Below are 21,834 nucleotides of genomic sequence, written 5' to 3'. Positions count from 1 at the left end.
GACCATAACCGGATGACAAGTTTTTTCTCTCTCTCTCTCTCTCTCTCTCTCTCTCTCTCTCTCTCTCTCTCTCTCTCTCTCTCTAAATTGGGAAGTGAAGTCACTCTTTAACACTGAAACCACCACTCACTGCACAGAAGGAAAAACAAAAAAGCTCTTAATAAACTCACAATCTTTCATTTAAAACCACAGATTCTTAGAGTTTTGCAGTATAGTTTAATAACCACAGTGAAAATGAAAGGGGTCACTGAATGCCTCTAAAGTGTCAGAACAAGAATAGCTTTGGTGAGAGAAAAAAAAGAACAAATCCCTATACAAGATTTTGGAGACATGACATGCCATGTATAGGCTATACATGTGCCTACATTAGAAACCAGCATATATGTAGCCTATTATAAGGTCACAATTCTGTGGTACTTTAGGATCTAAATCCTTTTACTGGAACAGCTTCGATAACAATAGGCCTACTGGGAGTACAGTTTTTCAAAACCTGTATAAAAACTTGAGTATGAAATATTATACTAAAAACACTTGATTTGTCTAACTCAGACATATTAATATCAGATACCCTTTTGAATACATTTGTGCACAAAACGAGATTGGTAGATTTTTGCCCCCCATCACTCTCATTGTAAACTCATTATGCATGTATCTGTTTTAGGGGCCAGTAGGAACAGAGGAACGATTACAGCAAGTTCAACCTGTTTTAATGCTCATGTGGGCACCTGACTGTTTCCTTCAACTTCCTGAATGTTATATTTACCACTGTCAAAGATAATTTTTATTTCAGTTTTGAGACAAGCTGCCTTAAAATGAACGTAAATAGATCCATTTAGTTCTTCTCCTTTCACTCCATGGAATCCTTTTAATAACAAGTGCATCAGCATTCAAAGCCACTTTTACAATTAGATTTTCAGCCACACTTCCTGTTTCATTCAGTGCTCAAGCCAGTGGTGGAAAGAATAGTCAAGTACCAGTATGGCACTTAAATAGTTACATTTTCAATGCTTGAGCTAATGATTAAAGTATCGATCGACTTTAAATTAATTCTGCTAAATATAAATAATTCAAGCCTTGGGAACAACTGTTGTGAGTGACGTAAACTCCTTCACAACTTCAAATGACCAAAGTTGAAGTCAAATTAAATCAGCGGTGTCAAACTCAGTTTCACTAAGGGCCACACTGGAAAAAGAGAATCGCACCAAGGGCCAGATAGTTTGACATGCTTTTATTTCATCGAAAAAGTAAAATATCTTTGACTCAATTATTGCATGTATCATATAGTCTTCTCACTTACAATTTGGTCCACATAAAGCCCTGAAAAAGTGAGCAAAAAAGTTCCAAAGCCATTCTAGAATTTAGCAAATCGAGCAAAACGATTACATTTTCTAAGTAGGCTACCACCCAGCTGACTCACAACAATCTCTTTCACAGCCTGAATATGCTAACTCTCTGCTTCTGTGGGAATTTCTGAGTCTCAAAGTCAGCCAATTTGCCAAATTCTGCTTTGAGTGTTGCATAATTGCAAGTTGAAAAACTGTTTCCCATGTTTTTGGTTTGGCGCACAACTAGGTGGGCCAAAATTGATCGTGAACTTAAATTGATATGCGGGCTGGATCAGAGTGTGCAAGGGGCTGGATTTGGCCCGTGGGCCTTGAGTTTGACACATGTGGACTAAATAGTCCTCACTTATCAAGACTTTCATCAGTTACCTTCCAACCTGTGGACACGGGCAGTGATCAAATGTAACTAAGTACTAACTCAAGTTGAGGTCTAATTGAGTATTTTCTTTTCATGCAGCTTTGTACTCCAATACATTTCAGAGGGAAATGTGTTTACTTCATTAGGCTACATTTAGCCTTATCTGACCGCTTAGTTAACATTTAGCATACAAAACATATGAGGAGCTAATAAAATATGTCTGATTACAAATCAAACTACACAAAACAACTATACAAGCACAGTTGAAAACTTTAGTTGATTAAAATGAATTGGCAACTATTTGATAATTGTCATTGTAAGTTTAGCACTTCATGGTTCCAGCTTCACAAATGTGAAAATTTGCTAGGCCTAATTTTAAATTATTCAATGTTTATATTTTTTAATATTTTTGAGGTTTGGACTTTTGGAATTTTTATAAACAAATCAATCAACCCATAATGAAAGCAGTCATGAATTACAGTGATGCGAGGCTTTTAGGCCTACAAAATAAAGCTCCACCTCAACCAACTACAACAGTAAAAATCCTGCTTTAACAATAATCTAATGATAGGCTATAATACTATAATAGTATAACAATCACAGGGGACCTTTTTTGTTGTTGCATTGAGTACTTTGATTACTTCAAGTGACTTTTCCTGATTAACTTACATTTTCAATGCAAGACTTTTGCTTGTAAGTATATTTTACAGTGTGATATTAGTAGGCTACTTTTACTTATTCAAGTAAGGATCTGAATGCTTCCTCCACCACAAGGTGTCTGCCGCACTGCATATTAGGTTACAGTAGGCTACTGCATGTTCAATCTGGAGACTTAAGTTTTTTTTGTTTTTAGAAAACATGTTTTCATGAAGCGTTTAGGCTATACTCTATTAAAACTTATTTAAATTTCCGGCAGATTTAGGGCTTTTGTTTTGCTCCGTGACGGTTTACTTGTAGCTGTGACCCACAGTGTAATTACCCCAGGTGGATGCTGATAGTTGGCTGCAGACGGTTGTTAATCACCTCGTGTTGTGTAACTTCATCCCCGTTGTGTCCTTGGCTTGAGGTCTTGAGGTGGGGCTCCCAATCACGACTCCCGTCTCCCACCGACGCGCACGATTTCACCCAGCTCCACTTTTCCAGATGTGTGTGTGTGTGTGTGTGTGTGTGTGTGTGTGTGTGTGTGTGTGTGTGTGTGTCAGTTGTTTGTTTATACAAGGCCCTGGGCTCGGCCTTATCTGCTGCAGCCACTCACGCCGTGATTTCAGACTTTCTTCAGCGAGCAGTCTACTTGTGTGTTTTTTTTTCTTCAGTTTTTTTTTTGTTTTTTTTTACGGCCCATTGTTTAGTCGAATGGTTTCTGAAGATACAGAAATTTCTTTTTCTTCCTCCCACCTCATTAGAAAACCGCCTGCACTTCATCCCCACCCAAACAGTGGCTCAGTTATTTAGTCCAGACAATCAGAGTGACCGCAGCTTTGAAATCTGTTGAAGCCATTCAATGATAGAATAAAAATAACACTGCTGTTGTTTTTATTCCGCCATCTTAGAAATACAGGCTTAAAATAGGTTGAAATATGCTGTTAACGTCCTATTATGCGTCCCCCTACCCAATAATAGTAAAACAATAGTTGTATGGAGATAGTAGCCTAATAACGCATTGGCTAACTTCCATGTGTAACAGCCTGCTGTGGCAGTGTGTATGCCTACACTGAACTATCTAGTGGAAATTGTTTTATATGTTGTATTACAGAAATGTAATGAGATGTGGTGTTTTTAGGGTTGCAATTAAAGATTATTTTCATGATTAGTTAATCCGCTGATTATTTTCTCTTTTAATCAGTTAATCGTTTGATCTATAAAAGTCAGGAAATAGTGAGACAAGTTGGTTTTACAAATGTCTTGTTTTGTCCGACTAACTGTCCAGTCTTTGCATAAGACACGACTTTAACATTTAATTAATTATCAAAAGTGTTGCCTGTTGATCAACTGATCGGTTTATCTTATCGACTATAGTTCCAGCTCTAATTGTTTTATTGTTTCTTAGGTGCCTTTTTAACATTGGCGTGGGACAAAAAAATACAAAATAGCCTTATTTACAGTTTTTTGTAATTATTATTATCAGTGAGCATTGTCCCTGACAAATTAACAAAACTGATCAGAAATATTATAAGGTATCGTTTTATTTGGGGGCCTGTATACAGTGGGACTCAGTGACATTATTGTGCTGTTTGGGATAAGATTCATCTACAGTATCCACATTGTTCTAAAAGAGATTATTAGAATAGGTCAGCTTTAACAGTGAATTGATTTTCCTTTTTTAATTTCCAATTTTATTAATAGCCTAAATAATACAATTTATGACATATGCCGCTTTATGAGCTATACAACATATCTGTTACACTCCTAGGGTGGAAAGTAACTAAGTAGCCTAGGCCTACATTTACCCAAGTGCTATAGGCTACTTAAAGTACAATTAGACCTACTTGTACTTGAGTATTTCCATTTTAAGATGCTTTACTGCATTGCATTTCACAGGGAAGTATTGTACTTACTCCACTACATTTATCTGACAGATTAAAAGTTTACACACAAAACATGAAGTTTTAAAATGTTATATTCTACCAAGTAGTAAGTGGTCGTTTGAAGTAGCTCCAGACAGGCTACATGTGACACTAACGTGATAGCAATAATAATCTGATAATATTATACAGCAGCATTAATATAACAGGGGACATTCTGAGAAACAAGTCAAAAGAAGACTTCTTTTTCTCAGAATTCTATTCAGATTTTTTTCCTCAGAATTCTGACTTTATTCTCAGAATTTAAATACTTTTTTACATGTGGCCCTAATCCATATCCTACTTTTACTTTTAACTCAAAGTTCTACATTCTTCTTCCACCACTAATCGATTCAAGCTCGTCGTGATGCGTCTTACTCGACAATTACGGTGTTACTGTGTTTTATGAATGAATGTTTAGTTGCTTGTTGCTAGGGGAAGAAAGGGAGGGTGCGCCTGACGTCACTTTCTGTTAAACAAACCTGCGGGTCACGACGCCGAGCTGGCACGCGCCCCTCCCACCTCTTATAAAGGGACCGGTCCGAGCGGAGACTGACCACTCGTTGTTGTACGTGTAACCGGTAAATAAAGCGTGTAAATCTCGGAGAGAAAGAGAGAGATGTACTGGGACACTATCATCAAACCTGGAGAGAGAAACACAGACGGCAAAGACTCGAAAATAAAGGTAGGTTTTCACTTTTAATTTGGACAGAAAACCATGTCATGCATTCATGACGTCGAGCCTATAACCGTTAGGCCTATCTGTAATCATTCATCCCAATTAATAAAGGCAAATATTGGGTTTCATGTGACCAGAAATGGCTGGGTTTTTAATTTTTTTTTTTTAATAGTTTCTCACATTTTATAAACTAAACTAAACAATATATATATATATATATATATATATATATATATATATATATATATATATATATATATATATATATATATATATATATAGTTTATAGTTTATAGTTTATATATATATATATATATATATATATATATATATGTATAGATATTGAAAATAATGATAAGTCACTTTTATCTGTGTGTATCTCATTGGTGGTGCATTCCTTGACTAAAGGAATGCCCTCACAAGTTAAGTTGTAAGAAATAACACTAAAAGACACTAAACAGAGGAATGGTAATCATCCTAAAAAAGATGTGAAGAATGAATTAAATGCATTATTTAAAAAAAAAGGTTGCTTTGCAGCAGCTGACCTGTGTATCTCATGTCTGACTTTTCTCCACAGCACAGCACCTAAATGCATCATAGGTGCATTAGTTGGATAACAATCTATCTAATCTATAAAAGTATATTCTAATGCATGAAAAGATATTATAATAATATGAAGTGCAAGTGCAGGCTTTTAGGGCCTCTTGATATTGATCAACAATTTTGAGTTACAACGATGATGAAAGTTGTAATCTTTCGACACAGATGGAGATTTGCCAGACTGGATTTTACACAGAAGACTTCAGGACACAGGAAGTGCCAGCTGGCTTTGACTTTGCATCTTATGGTGAGTTTTGAGAATTACTGGCACTAGATGTTGTCTCCATCACAAGTTAAACATCACTGCTTTTGATGGTACAAGGTTTAAACTCTCGGTGATGCCCAGACAGGTTTTTTTTTTCTCTGATGTTTGCTCGATCTGTTTCCTCTGAACCTGAGCAGCTGAAGGACAGAGGAAATATTTGCGCAGACTGTAGCATCACATCTGTCAGAGCTTTTTCAATGAGACCTTGACACCCGGGGGCTCTCGCTCATACTCAGGATAAAGGGGGTCTCTGTGTGTGTGTGTGTGTGTTTGTGAGTGTGCGAGGATTAGTGCTTGAATGGGCTGAGGTAGGCAAAGACAGACAGAAACAGGGTGGTCAGGTTAAAGACACTCCCCTCTCTCTCTTCCCTAATCCTTTCCTCCAGACTTCCTCCTCCAACAGATTTAGAGTCACCCCCTCCCCAGACCTCCATCACTACTCTGTCACACTCCCTCCGCTGGCGTTTCCTCCTCTCTCTTCCTCCCCCTCCCTCCCTTGTTTCCTCCTAGCTGCCTCCATCAATTGAGCTGAACAAAAAAAAAAAAAAAAAAAGAGTGCCTGCTGCTGATTTGACAGTAAACAAACTGCTTGTTCTTGTGTCAACATCCACTGTCAAGATAAAAACCCACAAACTTTAAACTTCACCCCATCTTTCCCCTTTTAAAGACTCTTTCGCTGCGCTGAGATTTAATCAACCTCCTGCTGCAAGGACCATACCATACATTTTACTACACAGTAGACATTTGTAGATCTCTGGCATAATTTATTTTAGCATGGTAAGAAAATTCACTTGCAGAGACTTGCAGAGACTCTGAAAACAGCTTGAGTTATCTTAATGTTTTAATTTAAGCAGGACAAGGTCTTCCCTGGTGGTGCATTCAATGATGTTCCAACATCTAAAAGTTGACAATCGGCTGCCAAAAAGCAATGCACTTACAGTTGTAAGAAAATCACACTAAAAAGACAAATGGTAATCATCCTGAAAAACAATAATGTACATTTATTGCATTCAAAATAAAATACTGCTTAGCAGGTGACTATCATGTCTCTCATGTCTGACTTTCCCAGCAGCACATAATGCATCAGAAATATAGAGATTTCAAAATAGGCCCTCCTCACATCTGTGCTACTGTATTGAAACATGCACCAAAATAAAACAGATTAAAAAGAAAAAAACAAGTGTCTCTGCAAGTGAATTTTCACACCATGCTGAAATAAATGGAAACAAATAGCTGCCCAGTAGGGAGGAAATCGTTAGGCGTTTTCTTTTTACAAGCATGAACTGTGCCTCTATCCTGCCGTCATCATCACTTACTGACTCCATCTGTCTGTATTGTGTTTAACCTTCAGACTACCCTGGTGAAGACCTGTCTTTTCTGTTAGACAGTAAATCGCCCGGACAGCAGCAGTACGTGGCAGAAAGCAGCTACCCAGAGCCACCTAAAGCTTCTCACACATACGACACTAAAGGTGAAACCTCAAAATACAATATAAACATACCCTTATGGTTCCTATAATGAGTCGTATGTTGGTGTTTTTGACTTATCTCACATTCTTTGCTCTTTTTTTTCCCCCTGCAGTGAGCACCAGTGACAATTCCCTCTTCAACCTGGACTCATACCAGGAGATCAACTGGTGGGCCTCATATCCACATGGTGAGCTCACAACTCATACCGTATTGAAAATAAGTTTTGTTTTTAAAAGGAGTTTCTTTTAGTGACTTTCTTTAGAACTTTCTTTTTGGACATGCAGGTGGGCTGACAGTAGACCAGTCACCAACTGGATACCAGGAGTCTCCACAGGCGTACCAGAGCCTGGTGCCCCAGAACGGACAGTTCAGCCCGGCAATGGAGGGCAGCCACAGCCCCTTCCTAACTGCAAAAGGATCCAATGCATTACAAAGTAAGACATTTCATCTGTGGATGTTAAAAAAAAAAAAAACACCCCATCAGTGGTCTAATTTGTGCAGTTCAGTGGATGTAATCCTTCTCTTTGTTCCAGGTGAGACAGACCAGAGCTACTCGTGTCACTCGGCTGACCTGTACGACTCTGACGGACAGAGGCAGCCGTCCTCTTTCTGGCCTGAATACTCCTCTCCCAGCTTCACTGCCCCCACACCACACCCGCCCCCGGCCTCCTGCCCCTCCAACCACGGCCCTCACTCCTCAGAGCAATACTGCGCCCGTGTGGTCAAACGCAAAAACACACACCCCCAGAGGCCAGACAGGGAGGGCCAGATGACGGGAATGTCAGCTTATCCAGGTTTGCTTTCTTTTCTCTTCTGAGCTAATCTTTAACTCTGATAACTCTGATTGCTGTTTACAAGATCAGAGAACTTGTCATGATTTCATGATGGGCCTAATGCTACTCACACATTATACTAATTCACTAGTATTACTAGTAGACACTCACAGGGGCTATTTAGTACTTTTACTTTTGATCATTTAGGTACATTTTTGCTAATAATACTTATGTACTTTTACAGTACAATTTTGAATTGCACTTGTTTTTTTTACGCAGCTGTATTGCTGCTTTTACTGAAGTATAGGATCTCAATACTTCTTCAACCACTGGTTATTGCCATTATAAACTCCTTCTATAAACCAATTAATATTCATTGATTCATTGATTCATTGATTCATTCAGGTTCTGGTCCAATCCAGCTGTGGCAGTTTTTACTGGAGCTACTTCTGGACTCTGCCTGCCGTACCTTCATCTCCTGGACGGGAGACGGCTGGGAGTTTAAGATGTCCGACCCCACAGAGGTGAGGAAATATCTTGTTTTGGAGTACTACATGGCAGTACAGGGCAGTAATGTAGTACATTTAAGTGTTGTAAGTGCAATTTTGACTTGGTTGTACTTGAGTATTTCCATTTTATGCTATTTTATGCTTGTACTTCACTACATTTCAGAGGGAATATTAAATAGTGATTGGTCTAACAGTCCAAAATATATTTTTAAACGTGAACAACTCTCTCCCAAAGTGCTAAAACTCAAATGTGTGATGTTGTCAAGTATAAAGTCTGGAACTGCTTCATACACAATGAGTTGGGAAAGATGTTATAGATGACACTGAGAGCACCCAGGGGATGTTCTGAGTATATGGGTACATTTTCTGTTTCAGAACTAAGCACACTAAAATAGAATGAAGCTCATTTGGGTATAAAAAAAGAAAGAAAACAAACATTCTGTGGCTCCACAAAATCAGTCTCCCAGTCATTGTCTATGGAGCAGCTACATACTTTATACTTGATGACATCACAAGTTACTTCTCAGATTTTTGGCTTTGAGAGGGAGTAGCTCACGTTCAAAAATATTGATTGAACTTTCCTCTTGTGTCTTGGAAAGGATATATTGGAATTCTGAATTTAGGTGGTGTTACCTTTTAGTGACTCTTTATTCCTCTCACATTCCCTCACATGTATCTTGTGACTTTTTGGAGGGGCCTGACCCCTAGATTGGGGAACCACTGGACTAAACTACCAAACTGTATAAAAAGTAGTTCAAACTAGCTCCACCTCGAGTGGCTACAACAGTAAAATGCTGCTTATTACATATGTTTGGTACTCACAGTACATTTTGCTGACGCTACTTCTCTTTTTAAAGGACTTTTGATTGTAATGGAGTATTTTATTATATATTTTTTTGTTTACATTTTTGTATCAGCACTTTTACTTAAAGAGGATAAGACGCACCTAAGTCCAACTCTGTGTTTTCTGTTGATCCCACAGGTAGCCAAGCGCTGGGGCCAGTGCAAGAACAAACCCAAGATGAACTACGAGAAGTTGAGCCGCGGCCTGCGTTACTACTACCACAAGAACATCATCCACAAGACGGCGGGCAAGCGCTACGTCTACCGCTTTGTCTGTGACATACAGGGCATGCTGGGAAAGACGGCGCAGGAGGTCCTGACCAGTCTGAATGTTTTGCCCACAAACACAGAGTCGTGGCAGTCGTGCCCCGGGGTACCTGCAGCGGCAGCGACGTCAGAGCACACAAGTGAGACTTGGGCGTCACATTAAGGACTCTTGGGACTCTTGGTGCTGCTGGCTGAGAGCGACCAGCTACATGTTGATGGAGTACTCCAACCTACAAAGTAAACACTGCCTCTTAAAGCCCTGGCCGAAACCACAGTATCCTCACTGGGTCATGTTGTCGCCGACAGCCAATTCGTAGATGCTGCATTTCAGGGAATAAAATAACCCAAAAACTCTCAATTCATGCAGTCAGTCAATATGTTACTTTTTCTTATCATAACTAAATGAAAGTCTTCCAATATCTGAACCATAAACAGAAAAGCAGGGCTAAATAACTGCAGCACAAGTGCATTTTAAGCACTATAAATAGATACTTGTTTTCCAACGTCAGGGCCCATATTTTCATTTGATGTTTCTAAGAAGGAATTGCTATGTAGAGTTTTGTGCATTTATATTATCATTGTTAAATACAAAACTCATGTCTACCTCTGTTGCTAATGAGAATAACAAACTGAGATTACTTTCAGGCACTCACTGTGAAAGTTTTTTTTTGTGTGTGATTGTTTTGTGTAAATAAACCATGAATGTGTAATAAAAGAAATACTCCATATATAAACATAGATTTGTGAGACGAGTTTAATTACAAAAACATTAAGAAGTGTGTTCCTGGTACTCAATACAGCAGTTTTTGTTAAATTGTTTTTTATTGCTATAGTAGCTATAGCATAATGCATATAGGCCACAGGCTTTACTTCCTATCTAACTTCCTATCTTCCTTCACGTGCTGCTCGTAAGTATCTATATCCGAGGTGGTACAGGGTGTTTACAACCCATTGAGACCTGGCTCACCTCACCAGATTTCCAAATATTTAACTTTTCACATGGTTTGCATTTTAAGTAGAGAATGAGGTTGTTACACAAAATGTTGTTCAACAAAATTCTCCCATTTATAAATCCATTGCTTCTGAGTTTGTAAAAACGTTTCCTGTTTTACCGTGTGGGACTCAAGTAGCATAGAAGCTGAGGTGATCAGTAGAGATTGATGGTATGCATACCATTTTATTCTCTGGAAAACAGTCTATGCACACCGTCGATTTTCAACTAATGGAGACAGTACAAATAGGGTATTGCATATTTGGATGTATTACATCATCCAAATAAAAATACATATCGGTTGGTCGACACAATGAAATTAATATATTAATACACTGAATTATTATCCATTAAGTATGCTGAGCATTATACATTCAAGTCCAATTCTGTGAATAGGCTTTCTATAGGCCTACTATTACTCTTATTATAATAAATGTTTGCACTAAATTTACATCTTTATTATTAATGGTTTATTGCTGGTGACAGGTGGACTGTTAAGTCAGACGTGACACCTGGGATCTTACAATTTCGATATTTTCCATCGGCCCTGAATGCCTCCTTCCTGGATGTCTATTGGTCTCAGCCTTCAGTCGGTGGAGGCAATTTACGAGTTATTCTTCTTCTCATCGAGGGGAAATACGACCGCGTTCAACCCGAACAGCAATTTAACATCCCTCCTCAGTTACGGTAATAGTTTAAGAAATGCCTCCCAAAACTATAAAAATGGCTTTGGCCGAGATGTTGGAGGACCTGAAAAAACAGGACTTTGAAAAGTTCTGTCACAGGCTTGTGGATCGCAGAGAGGAGCCGCGCGTCAGACGCAACAGAGTGGCGGATAAAAACTTTTTAGAAATCGCAGACGTGCTGGTTTCAACTTTTACAGAGCCCGGAGCTCTTCAAGTTGCTCTGGAGATATTGAGAGAAATTGACTGCAACGAGGATGCGTCGGGACTTGGTGAGATTAGCTACTGTAATTCTGTAGCCTATATTTCCGCGCATAATTGCAAAAGTGGATTATAGACTGTAGCTTTATTATAATAGGCTAACTTTTTATATCATGCTGTTTGTAAACCATAACAGTTGGCTGTAACGCAAAAAAGCCAATGATTTTTGCTCATTAACATAAAAGATAGGCTACTGTATAGGCTACTCACATTTTACTTTCATTTTAAACAATATGTCTGCTCTTACGTAAACCCTATGTGAAGAGATTACATAACAGAATAGCCTACACTTTATTTTCCCCGAGGGGAAATTTGTCTTAGATATATTGCAATCTGTTGCTTCACAACATAAACATGTAACAGAAAAAGACATTCTAAAATCAACATACAAAATTAAAAATAAAAACAACTTAAAAATGAGCGTCCAAAAACACAAAAGGACAGACATGACAGCACAAACAACACAACATCATAATAATTAACTGTAATTAATATATAATATAAATAAGAGCCAATTACTGGATAGTTTTTTTTTATTTAAAGATTATTTTTTGGGGCTTTTCCCTTTATTCGATAGTGACAGTGGATAGACAGGAAAGGTGGAGAGAAAGAGAGGGGATGGCACGCAGCAAAGGGCCGCAGGTGGGATTCGAAGCCAAGGACCTATAGAGGCCGCCCAATACTGGATTGTTAAGGCAGATATTTGTGTTTGAGAGTTTGAAAGATCGAATAACAATGTATCAGCAATATTGCATTAAACATAATCATTTTTAAGTTTGGCATCGATCTTCTTTGTCATCGAACTCTCGGCAATCCAACATGTCAAACTCAAACTGTGTCCACATGATCCCTTAAATTAGGTTGGAGAAGAATTTCCATTGCTCCTCGGTGGACTATGTAATGGTAACACTGTTTCTAATTTACCTCAGTCATGTCTTTGAGAATGACATCTATGGCATAAATTAGTTTTTTTTATTCAGCTCTCAGATAGACCAGTAGGCCATAATGTAGCCTATACGGTATGTGTGACGAGCTGATATTGACCAATTCATTGGCCTGTCTTATTTTGTCTTTTTCTAACCATGTTTGTTCATCATCCATCCTTAAAACACAGCAGGTTATTTTGATTTAAACACATCACACTAAAACAGTGGCAGCAACAATATTCATATGTGATGAAAATATTTAATTTAATCTTGTTATCTGTGCTGGTTAGAATACTTTGTTTCTGGCTCTTCTATGTGCTGTCTCTATTTGTACAGCAGGTTTATTCAGTTCCCCTGGAAATTACTTAAAGGTCCCATGACATGGTGCTCTTTGGATGCTTTTATATAGACCTTAGTGGTCCCCTAATACTGTATCTGAAGTATCTTTTATATAGGCCTTAGTGGTCCCCTAATACTGTATCTGAAGTCTCTTTTATATAGACCTTAGTGGTCCCCTAATACTGTATCTGAAGTCTCTTTTATATAGACCTTAGTGGTCCTCTAATACTGTATCTGAAGTCTCTTTTATATAGACCTTAGTGGTCTCCTAATACTGTATCTGAAGTCTCTTTCCCGAAATTCAGCCTTGGTGCAGAATTACAGCCACTAGAGCCAGTCCCACAATGAGCTTTCCTTAGGATGTGCCATTTCTGTCTATAGCTATTGAGGAGGAGAGAGGGGGGGCAAGGTGGAGGGTGGGGGTGTGCCACTGGGGACCATAGGCGGGCTGGGGGAAAGCATATTAATGTTAAAAAACCTCATAAAGTGAAAATGTTCATGCCATGGGACCTTTAATGCCAGAGTAGGCTATACCTGCCTGTTTTTCTTCTTTTTTTTTAATGAAAAGGAATGACATAAACAATCTAAGAGTATGCAGAAAATCTGTCAGTGCTAACAAATGTTTTTGTTTTTACAGTAAGGGCAACACGAGGACAATAGACATCTCGTTCTGAGAGTGAGTTGATCTGAACTGTTTTTACTACATGCACTGAAGTTCTTAACATGTACATAAAGCATTGGGAAAAGAATATAGAGTTACTATACAGTTTAAGTTTTTTCTTAAATGTTTTACAGCTGCAAGACCCTCAGCAGGAGCCATCATGGTATGCATTGATTGATTATGCAATATCTCAGAACATTTTCAGTGCTGCAGACTGTTTACGTTCCGAACAAGAACAATAAGAACAAAATGACATATGGCTTATGGCAAAAGCGTCCTTCTCAGTTGAGACATCTACCTTATAGACAAACAAGATTCAACTGAAACTTATCTCTATCATTCATCTAACATTCAACTGTTAACTCTTACGATTTTCATGAAATCAAACCCATTGTTGATATTGTTATCTTTTGTCTGAACATTTACTGTTTTTACATTCATTAATTACCACAGTGTAGTAGTGTTGTTTGTTTATGGTGGGGGGCCACCATTTCCTTGTTGGATTTAAATTGCCTTCAGACACATAAGGTGTTCACAGGGAACGATGCAACACGTAATCCATCGTATTACAGTTACAAAGGTTAAATGATCAGTTTTTTACGTCTTGCATATCTTTCACAAAGCAACATTTTTGGATGAAGTGAATTGCTGTATAATACTGGCATAAATGAATGACACTTTTCATTCATGAGTCAATGTTTTTCCTCTTTCTCCTCAGGGAAGCACCCGATGTATCGACGACGCCTACGTGCTCTCATCCAGGAAGTGAACATCTTTGTACTATATGGGATAAACTGGCCAGCAAGAATATTATCACACAAGGGTTATGTGCATAAACCAACCGGAAAGACTAATCAATGTTTTGTATTTTTTCATCACAATAAACAGTCTTTCTTGGCATCTTCTCTTTGGCTCACAGTCTTTGTAAAGCATTGGCATTTATCAATATTGGTCCTGTATGTTTCCACAGCACATGCCCCTTTAACTAACTGAAAAAACAAACAAGTATTTATATAGATGAGGGTCTCTGTGAACATTTAGCTGTATCCAGGCTATAATCAGGCCTTGCCACATTCCTGTTTTTATGCATTTTTACATAATCTTTCTATAAAGAGGCCTGCATTACAGAAAATGGTCTTTCATTATATAGCTTTATACGTGTACATACCAATAAAAGAAAAATGAATAATTTACACCATAAGAGTTGTAATAAAAGGGTTTATTAATGTTGATAAATGTATTAGTCGAGTCAATTTTATTTATAGACCAATATGACAAATTTGCATCAAGGTGTTTTACAATCTGCAAAGCATACATCATCCGTTATCTTTAGGACCCCCCCCAAAAAAACAAAAACAAAACAAAACAAAACACAACAACTTTAAATTAATGCTTAATTAGAGAAAACTACTTGTTCAAACTACTTTTGGCTCCTTTGTTATTTTTGTCCGAATAGTCTGTAGGCTATACGCCATCGGCCGCAGGATGACAGGCCTCTGACTTCCGAAGAGAAAGAGCGTTGGTCACAGCGGGTGGAATGATGTCCTCCAGTTACTTTTTTCAGCTCCCTCCGTATAGGCCTGGAGGGGAGGCAGAGTGAGCTAGGCCAATGTATGCATCACCACATTTTCTACAAGTGACACTACCGTTTGTTCACATTAAGTTCAGTTTAATTGTCATGAGTCATCAAGGTTCGGAGATGACACATTTTTAAAGAACACATTTTCCCATTCTTCTGCTATGGATGGACGGCAGCGGCACAAGGATATTTAAGCTGCCTAAAAAAGGGCCGCTTACAAAAAAAAAAATCTATATTAGCTCAAGTGTACTCCATATTTAGAAAATTTTCTCCACTTTATCTTGCCGTCAGACAGAACCTTATTTCCACAGAAGATTCCCCTTGCTCTCTTTTGGCCCATTCAGTCTCCCACTGGAAAAGTTCTTCTTCTGTACACTCTGGCTCATAAAGGTTTCCTCTTGTCTCTACGGTGACGGCCATTTCGTTGTTGCTGTCATAATCACTCATTTTTATATTCTTGTATTTTTTGTCTCTTCCGTAAACCGCTGAATGTCTGACCCAAACAGCTGATCTTGGGTGTAAAACTTGTTAACTGTTATTTTTAGGTGGCTAAAATACATGTAGCTGCAGAACATTGCTTAGCTTTTGTGTCAATACTCCTGTCTGCTTCTCCAAACTGGGGTTAAATACACTGACTACCTCATACAATGCCACTTTAAAATATCCAAACTATCCCTTTAGTAGGGATTTTCTTACCTAAATGGGGGTGTTTAAAATTGGTACATTTAAAAGCACTGTTGCATTGTGGACAAGCGCCGCATCTGCTAAGTGAGGGCTTTTGGAGGAGGCAGGACTAAAGCAGCTCTAAGATTTATACCTTGTGGGAAAACATCTTGAAAGATTTCATTGAAATTTGACATAAATGAGGCTCAGATATTAAAATGTGTCTATACCATAGCTGTAACTAATCAATTAAGTCTTTTGAGTGGTAAGTTGGAACAAAAGCAAGTCGCTTAATTAGCAAGCTCAAGCGATTGAGAGGCCTACTCACTTGGGAGGTTTAATATATTCAGTTCCGTTGTTTCCTGGTGTAGGTCATCGGTCCCCATGGCTACCAACCGCCTCTCCCTCCAACGCCGGGTCGGCCACCTCTTTTGGCTGCAACTTTGGGAGGGGCTCCGGTGCGTGTGTCGCTGAATAAAAAAAACACACAGGAGTTTACAAGAAGAAAATATTGGATAGTTAGGTTAGACAGCACATTAAATAAAGCACTATTTGGGGAATGTTAAGGACCTAATGTGAGGTGGTGAGATGGATTAGAGCTAAAGGGACAACATGCCTAAGAAATTTGAGACAAAAACAGTTACTTTAGCAAACCTGCAGTAGATATTTATAATAAAACATGCAGGATCAAAGAAGTCTTTAACAACATATAGTGCACTGCATACATAAATGGTAATCGTTGAACACAGACCTTGAGGCACGTCTCTTTCTGGATGCTGCTGCCTGCTTTTTGTCACGCTGTAAAATGTATCTGACAGCGATGTCCATTTTGGACCCTTGGTCACACGTTGACTTCTTGTTCCGGAGGAAGTTGATATAGCTGTGTACCAGAGGTGGAAGAAGTATTCAGATCCTTTACTTAAGTAAAAGTACTAATACCACACTGTAAAAATACTCTGTTACAAGTAAAAGTCCTGCATTGAAAATGTTTCTTAAGTAAAAGTATCATCAGGGAAATGTACTTAAAGTATTAAAAGCAAAAGTACTCAATGCAGAAAAATCCTCACATTTTAGGAACGATCAAAACTGTTCTATCAACCTCAAACATGTCAACAATGTCAACTAAGTGTAACTATGTGTAATTAAGTGTAACTAAGGGTAGTTGAATTTATAATAACACATTGATTGATTCATTCATTCATTTTATGAACTACATGTGTTTTGTGAGCAGACATTTTAATTCGTAAAGTAAATAGTAACTAAAGCTGCCAGATTAATGTAGTGGAGTAGAATTAGAAAGTGGCATGAAAAGAAAAGACTCATGTAAAGTACAAGTACCTCAAATTTGTACATAAGGACAGTACTTGAGTAAATGTACTTAGTTACATCCCACCATTGCTATATACAAAAGGAACAGTGGTGGCCTTCAATGTCTGCTATTGTTACTAACGTCAAGATCTACCGCAACTACGTACCTGATTTTGTCCCGGTCCTTGGACTCGTACAGATCCTCCAGTGTCTCTGATCGGTGTTTACCAAAGCCAACCAGGGCCTTTCCTTCCTGGCCTGACTGAAGGGATCTCTCGTACCCACGATGAAATCGGACTTCTTGCAAAACCTCAGGGTAAGCAATCGCATATCGGGTCAAGGAATCCTTCAAATGAAAAGAAATGTTGTGTTATGATTAATGCTACACTATTCATATTGAATTCACTTGAATTAAAAACACTTAAAAGTGATCCCTCGGGGGGCAAATTGAGACCAATACACATAAACAATTCCTTAAAACACGTACACTGTATTTAAGTGAACCAGCGTGTTAAAATGCTTACAATTACAGTTATGAAGTTGTTAATAATCTTTGATCTACTTGACTTTATAACATCTGTCCAGGGACTACAGATGAAAAACGGCCTTTTGGATAACTGTGGGACAATGACAGCAACATTTTTATGTGCACACTGTCCCTCTTAAATAAACCATTAAATAAATTAACAAAGAAGTTTAGTTTACATAGTCAGTGGAGATGCTTTGCCTTTTTGTGTGTGTGTGTGTGTGTGTGTGTGTGTGTGTGGTGGTGGTGGTGGGGGGCATTTCTTCCTTAATTAGAGAGGAAAGCTGAGATATGAAAGGGGAGAGAGAGAGGGGGGAAGACATGCAGGAAAACCGTCACAGGTCGGACTCGAGGAACAAACCTCTGCATATTTGCGCCTGCTCTACCAACTGAGCTAACCGGCCACATGCTTGTCTGTATGTACACTGGAATTAGCAAGCTCCCAAAAGTTTATATTAATGACACATAATATTAACGTCAACAACAGCAAGTATGCAACTGCCTGGATGTTTTGGAGACACAAAACAGACCACAAGGGAAGCCAAAGCGGTCTAGGACCTGAGTGGTGCTGCAGCTGACCCCACATTGTAGTCCTACGTATGTTGCAGCCTGGGTGAAGGCACACCGGGCTCAGCTACCTCATCTGTAGATTGCTGCAGGGAGACTGAGGATATCTGAGTGTGGACAATGTCAGCTTTGACGGGAAGACCTTAAAACTAAGAACTTTTGGGAGTTAGCAGATTTCAGAGTACGGACAGTATCTCCTTTTTGTTTGCCGTACCTTATTGGCCATCAGCGAGCTCTGGCACTTTGTGTTCTGGCGCTGCTTCTCATGGCAAGCCACCATTTTGGCGGCGTAGCTCAAATCATTCTCCAACAGCCATTTGAAGGTTTGATCTTTGTACTGGCCAAACTGAATCATAAACCTGCTCAGAACGAGCCTTTCGTTACGAGGGTCGCCACCCTCAGAGAGAACGCGGGCCTCGGCCTCGGCCTCCACCTCCTGTGGCGTCTTCCCCGTCACAGGAGACGAAAAAGGCCAGCGGCCGGCCTTATGGTTCAGAGCCTCCTGTGAGGGCTTTGTATCCAACTCCCCGCTCGAGGTCTTACGGAAGGTAGGGTCACCTTTCTAAAGAGGAGGAAGACAAATAGAAAACATCAATGTGAGTATCATTTATAATGACCAAAGTGTAAAACAGAATATCTGAATTGCATTGTGTAAAGTTGAACTTACTACGTCCACACAGGCTCTGGTTTCTGAATCTGTAGAAAAAAGATATCAGGAGGGAGGGTGAAAGGTCGATATATGACAGGTCATCCTAAAATGTTAACTGTTTCCATGATTGTGCCTAGGGCTGGGCGATATGGAGAAAATCAAATATAACGATATTTTTGACCAAATACCTCGATATCGATACCGCAAAGATATTGTAGTGTTGACTATTGGTGCTTTCACAAAGTATTTACACAGTGAGATTGTTGATGAATAATCATCAGTAATATGGATATAATAACTAAGTGGGCAAAGGCAAATAATCGAACAGCTAGAACAGTCTGGTAAGTTCATAAAATGACATCACTTTACTGTAATGCAGCCTTCAAAACCAGTAAGAGACAACACTTATGCTATATTACCATATTACGATATCCAAAATCTAAGACGATATCTAGTCTCATATCACAATATCGATATAATATCGATATATTGCCCAGCTCTCATTGTGCCACATAAAGTGTGAGACAGACTTCACCAGTAGCCTACTGACCTGCAGTAATGATTTACTAGAGTTTTAACCTATTAATACAGTCTCAAGAATGACATTTCATTTTTTTCAAGTTTAATTCTTTTTCTTTTCCAAAATTTTTATGTTGTTAAAAATATGTTTTGGTGTAGGCTACTGTGCTACAATTTTAGGGGTGGAGTCAAAAATATAAATAACAAAATAAAATACAAGATTTCATTACAAAAATCGTATCCAAAGCAATACATGATTACATTATATTGTTTATACCTTCCTGAGTTTATGTCTTATTTGTAAATATTATTACAGTTAGGGATCACAATGGTGGTTCTGCCAAAAACAGTAAAGCTAAATGAGTTGAAACTGAAAGTTGAATCTCTGTAAAGCTAAGGGAAGCTGCATTGCGTTTAATAGGCTACATTGTTATTAGAAATGTATCGATTTCTACAGCCGCTTTAAGGATTCCAGTAGAGTGAATTAGGATGTGGAACAGTTGGGGCTTTTAATAACCATGCATGCCAGTGCTGTTACGGTCTATGTATCTATGGTGTTTACTCACACAGCGTCTCAGCCTCCTGGTTGCAGTTTATCAGCTTGAGTATACTCAAAGCCACTGGAAGAGCTCCGCGCTCGGTGAAGGTTGAAACCAAGAGGTCTGTGATCTGCAATACGCTTTTATTCTCCACATCCCTGTAGCGGACCCGCGGCTCTTCCCTGCGGTCTTTCAGCTGGTGACAAAACTCAAGGAAGTCCTCCCGACGCAGATCCTGCAGAGTGTTCTTTAAAGCCTTTTTAATGGTTGTGTGGACCATTTTTCTTCCGCAATCAGCGGCTTGTTTTGGGAATAGTGGCGACCCAGCAGTGTAGGCCTAGTTAGCTTTACCCAGGCCGTTACGCGCCTAATAGTGCTGCGTTCACGCCTGTCGGAAATACTAAGGTTACCTGTTTGCAAAACCCCTCTCAGAAGGCTTTGGTTTCTGATATAACTTTATGGTGCTATATATATATATAGCACCATAAAGTTATTTGAATTTTAACGATGGCACTAAAAGAGTCATGTTGAGATAATATCTCTCTCAGTAGGCTACACGAACTGGCACGGCAGACCAACCTTTGGATTTGTCCTAATGTTGACTCAGGCAGTCTTCTTCCCTATAGCCTTTCGAAACCAAAAACACATCAACAAACCTAGCCTATAAAGTATTAATTAAACAGTGGGTTTTAACTTTCTAATAGGGGTGGGCGATACTGGGAATTTTGGTATCGATCCGATACAAAGTAAATACAGATACCGATTCCGATACTTTTTACTTGTAACTCACGATCATTGAATAATTTTGTGATTTTGCCTTTAGTTAGTTGATTATGATTATGACAAAACACAGGCAAATCTAAATGTTTTTATTTACTATCTAGAACAATATAAAACCATATAGAAATAATAAAATAATTTATAACAAAATATAAATATAACAAAGTCAACAACACAACCAAAAATACCTTCCATTAGACACAGATATCTGTGAAAAATAAAGTCAGTTGTGCAAAATAAGTAAACAAAAGCCACAATGTATAAATATGAATGTAACAATATAAAAAACACAACAAAAAATACACTGCACACAGATATTTGTGAAAAATAAAGTCAGTAGTAAAGTAACAAAGTCAGTTGTGCAAAAAATCTCCTCCTCTGGCAGAGCAGGGAGGGGGCAGAGAGGAAGAAAAAAAAAAAAAAAAAAAAAAAGAGAGAGAGAGAGAGAGAGAAAAAAAAAAAAAAAAAAAAAAAAAAAAAAAAAAAAAGTGCGCTGTTTGCACACTGCGCACAGAAATGGAGAGACGCTGTGCTCGCATGAACTCGTGAAACTGCAACAAAAGTATCGATCTCATCACGACAGTATCGATCCGATACCAATGGCTACTCATCTTGGTATCGATACTATCGATATTTAGATCTATACGCCCAGCCCTACTATCTAACGCAGTAACCGGGTAAGGAGCCGATTTTATTGAGACTAACATTTCCCAAACAGAGCCTTCCACCAGCCCAATCGTCATAAAAGTAGCCCATTATATGAAAATATTTTTTGCAAAAGACAACAAATGCCAAATGTAAACCATGCTTTGGTGTTTCGTCTCTTTTTATTAACTTTTTTATATATATGAGCATAAATAGGCTATGAAATAAAATTAAAATCACTCCAAACCTCTCTGATTTTTGATAGATGATAGTTCCCAGGAAGCGGATTGTGGAGTCACAGAGGGTGATGGGTTGCCTGGTTGACACCAGACCCTTCTCAGTTGTAACTGAGAGTGGCAAATCTCAAATTTGCCGGAAGTTCGTCAGGGTTTACCCAGGCTAGGTGATGGGGGCAGGTGGGGCTGAATTCTTCCTGAAGTCCACAACCATCTCCACTGTCTTTAGAGCGTTGAGCTCAAGGTTGTTTTGGTTGCACCACTTCACCAGGTGGTCAGCCTCCGACCTGTAGGC

At 38.7% G+C, this 21,834-nt stretch overlaps 2 protein-coding genes and 1 long non-coding RNA gene across 4 annotated transcripts; 2 read left to right on the top strand and 1 right to left on the bottom strand.

Moving 5' to 3' along the window:
* Window positions 1-4,810: 4,810 nt before the first annotated feature.
* LOC120562523 (ETS1-related protein) lies at window positions 4,811-10,217 on the top strand. 2 transcript variants are annotated; one of them, XM_039806237.1, is made up of 8 exons: window positions 4,811-4,947; window positions 5,707-5,788; window positions 7,191-7,277; window positions 7,388-7,462; window positions 7,560-7,709; window positions 7,809-8,069; window positions 8,454-8,572; window positions 9,540-10,217. In XM_039806237.1, exons 1-8 carry the CDS (start codon window positions 4,882-4,884, stop codon window positions 9,828-9,830), a joined length of 1,131 nt encoding a protein of 376 aa, XP_039662171.1. In that variant the 5' UTR covers window positions 4,811-4,881; the 3' UTR covers window positions 9,831-10,217. The 2 variants fall into 2 exon arrangements, with proteins under 2 accessions (XP_039662171.1, XP_039662170.1); XM_039806236.1 differs by having other exon boundaries at window positions 7,158-7,277.
* Window positions 10,218-11,218: 1,001 nt separating this feature from the next.
* LOC120562585 lies at window positions 11,219-14,433 on the top strand. Its single transcript, XR_005639794.1, has 4 exons — window positions 11,219-11,613; window positions 13,505-13,543; window positions 13,663-13,691; window positions 14,247-14,433. It is a non-coding gene; the product is annotated as an uncharacterized LOC120562585 (long non-coding RNA).
* Window positions 14,434-14,729: 296 nt separating this feature from the next.
* LOC120562583 lies at window positions 14,730-20,443 on the bottom strand. Its single transcript, XM_039806372.1, has 7 exons — window positions 19,906-20,443; window positions 18,839-18,867; window positions 18,386-18,733; window positions 17,246-17,424; window positions 16,522-16,650; window positions 16,099-16,240; window positions 14,730-15,108 (listed from the first exon to the last, which is right to left on the bottom strand). The coding sequence occupies exons 1-6, from the start codon at window positions 20,156-20,158 to the stop codon at window positions 16,159-16,161; spliced, it is 1,020 nt and encodes a 339-aa protein (XP_039662306.1). The 5' UTR covers window positions 20,159-20,443; the 3' UTR covers window positions 14,730-15,108; window positions 16,099-16,158.
* Window positions 20,444-21,834: the final 1,391 nt, after the last annotated feature.

The sequence above is a fragment of the Perca fluviatilis genome, chromosome 7, assembly GCF_010015445.1.
Source record: "Perca fluviatilis chromosome 7, GENO_Pfluv_1.0, whole genome shotgun sequence".
Taxonomy (NCBI): domain Eukaryota; kingdom Metazoa; phylum Chordata; class Actinopteri; order Perciformes; family Percidae; genus Perca; species Perca fluviatilis.
Note: the sequence above shows the minus strand (reverse complement) of the source record. Positions and strands in the feature narration are given on the sequence as shown.

Excerpts from the sequence above, each read along its gene's own strand:
- LOC120562523 (XM_039806236.1), top strand. The coding sequence starts at position 4,882 with ATGTACTGGGACACTATCATCAAACCTGGAGAGAGAAACACAGACGGC. Across the intron at positions 4,948-5,706 it reads GCAAAGACTCGAAAATAAAG|ATGGAGATTTGCCAGACTGG; the intron begins GTAGGTTTTCAC and ends CTTTCGACACAG. Across the intron at positions 7,278-7,387 it reads TCACACATACGACACTAAAG|TGAGCACCAGTGACAATTCC; the intron begins GTGAAACCTCAA and ends TTCCCCCTGCAG.
- LOC120562583 (XM_039806372.1), bottom strand. The coding sequence starts at position 20,158 with ATGGTCCACACAACCATTAAAAAGGCTTTAAAGAACACTCTGCAGGAT. Across the intron at positions 18,734-18,838 it reads CCAGAGCCTGTGTGGACGTA|AAAGGTGACCCTACCTTCCG; the intron begins GTAAGTTCAACT and ends CCTCCTCTTTAG. Across the intron at positions 16,241-16,521 it reads AGAAAGAGACGTGCCTCAAG|CGACACACGCACCGGAGCCC; the intron begins GTCTGTGTTCAA and ends TTTTTTATTCAG.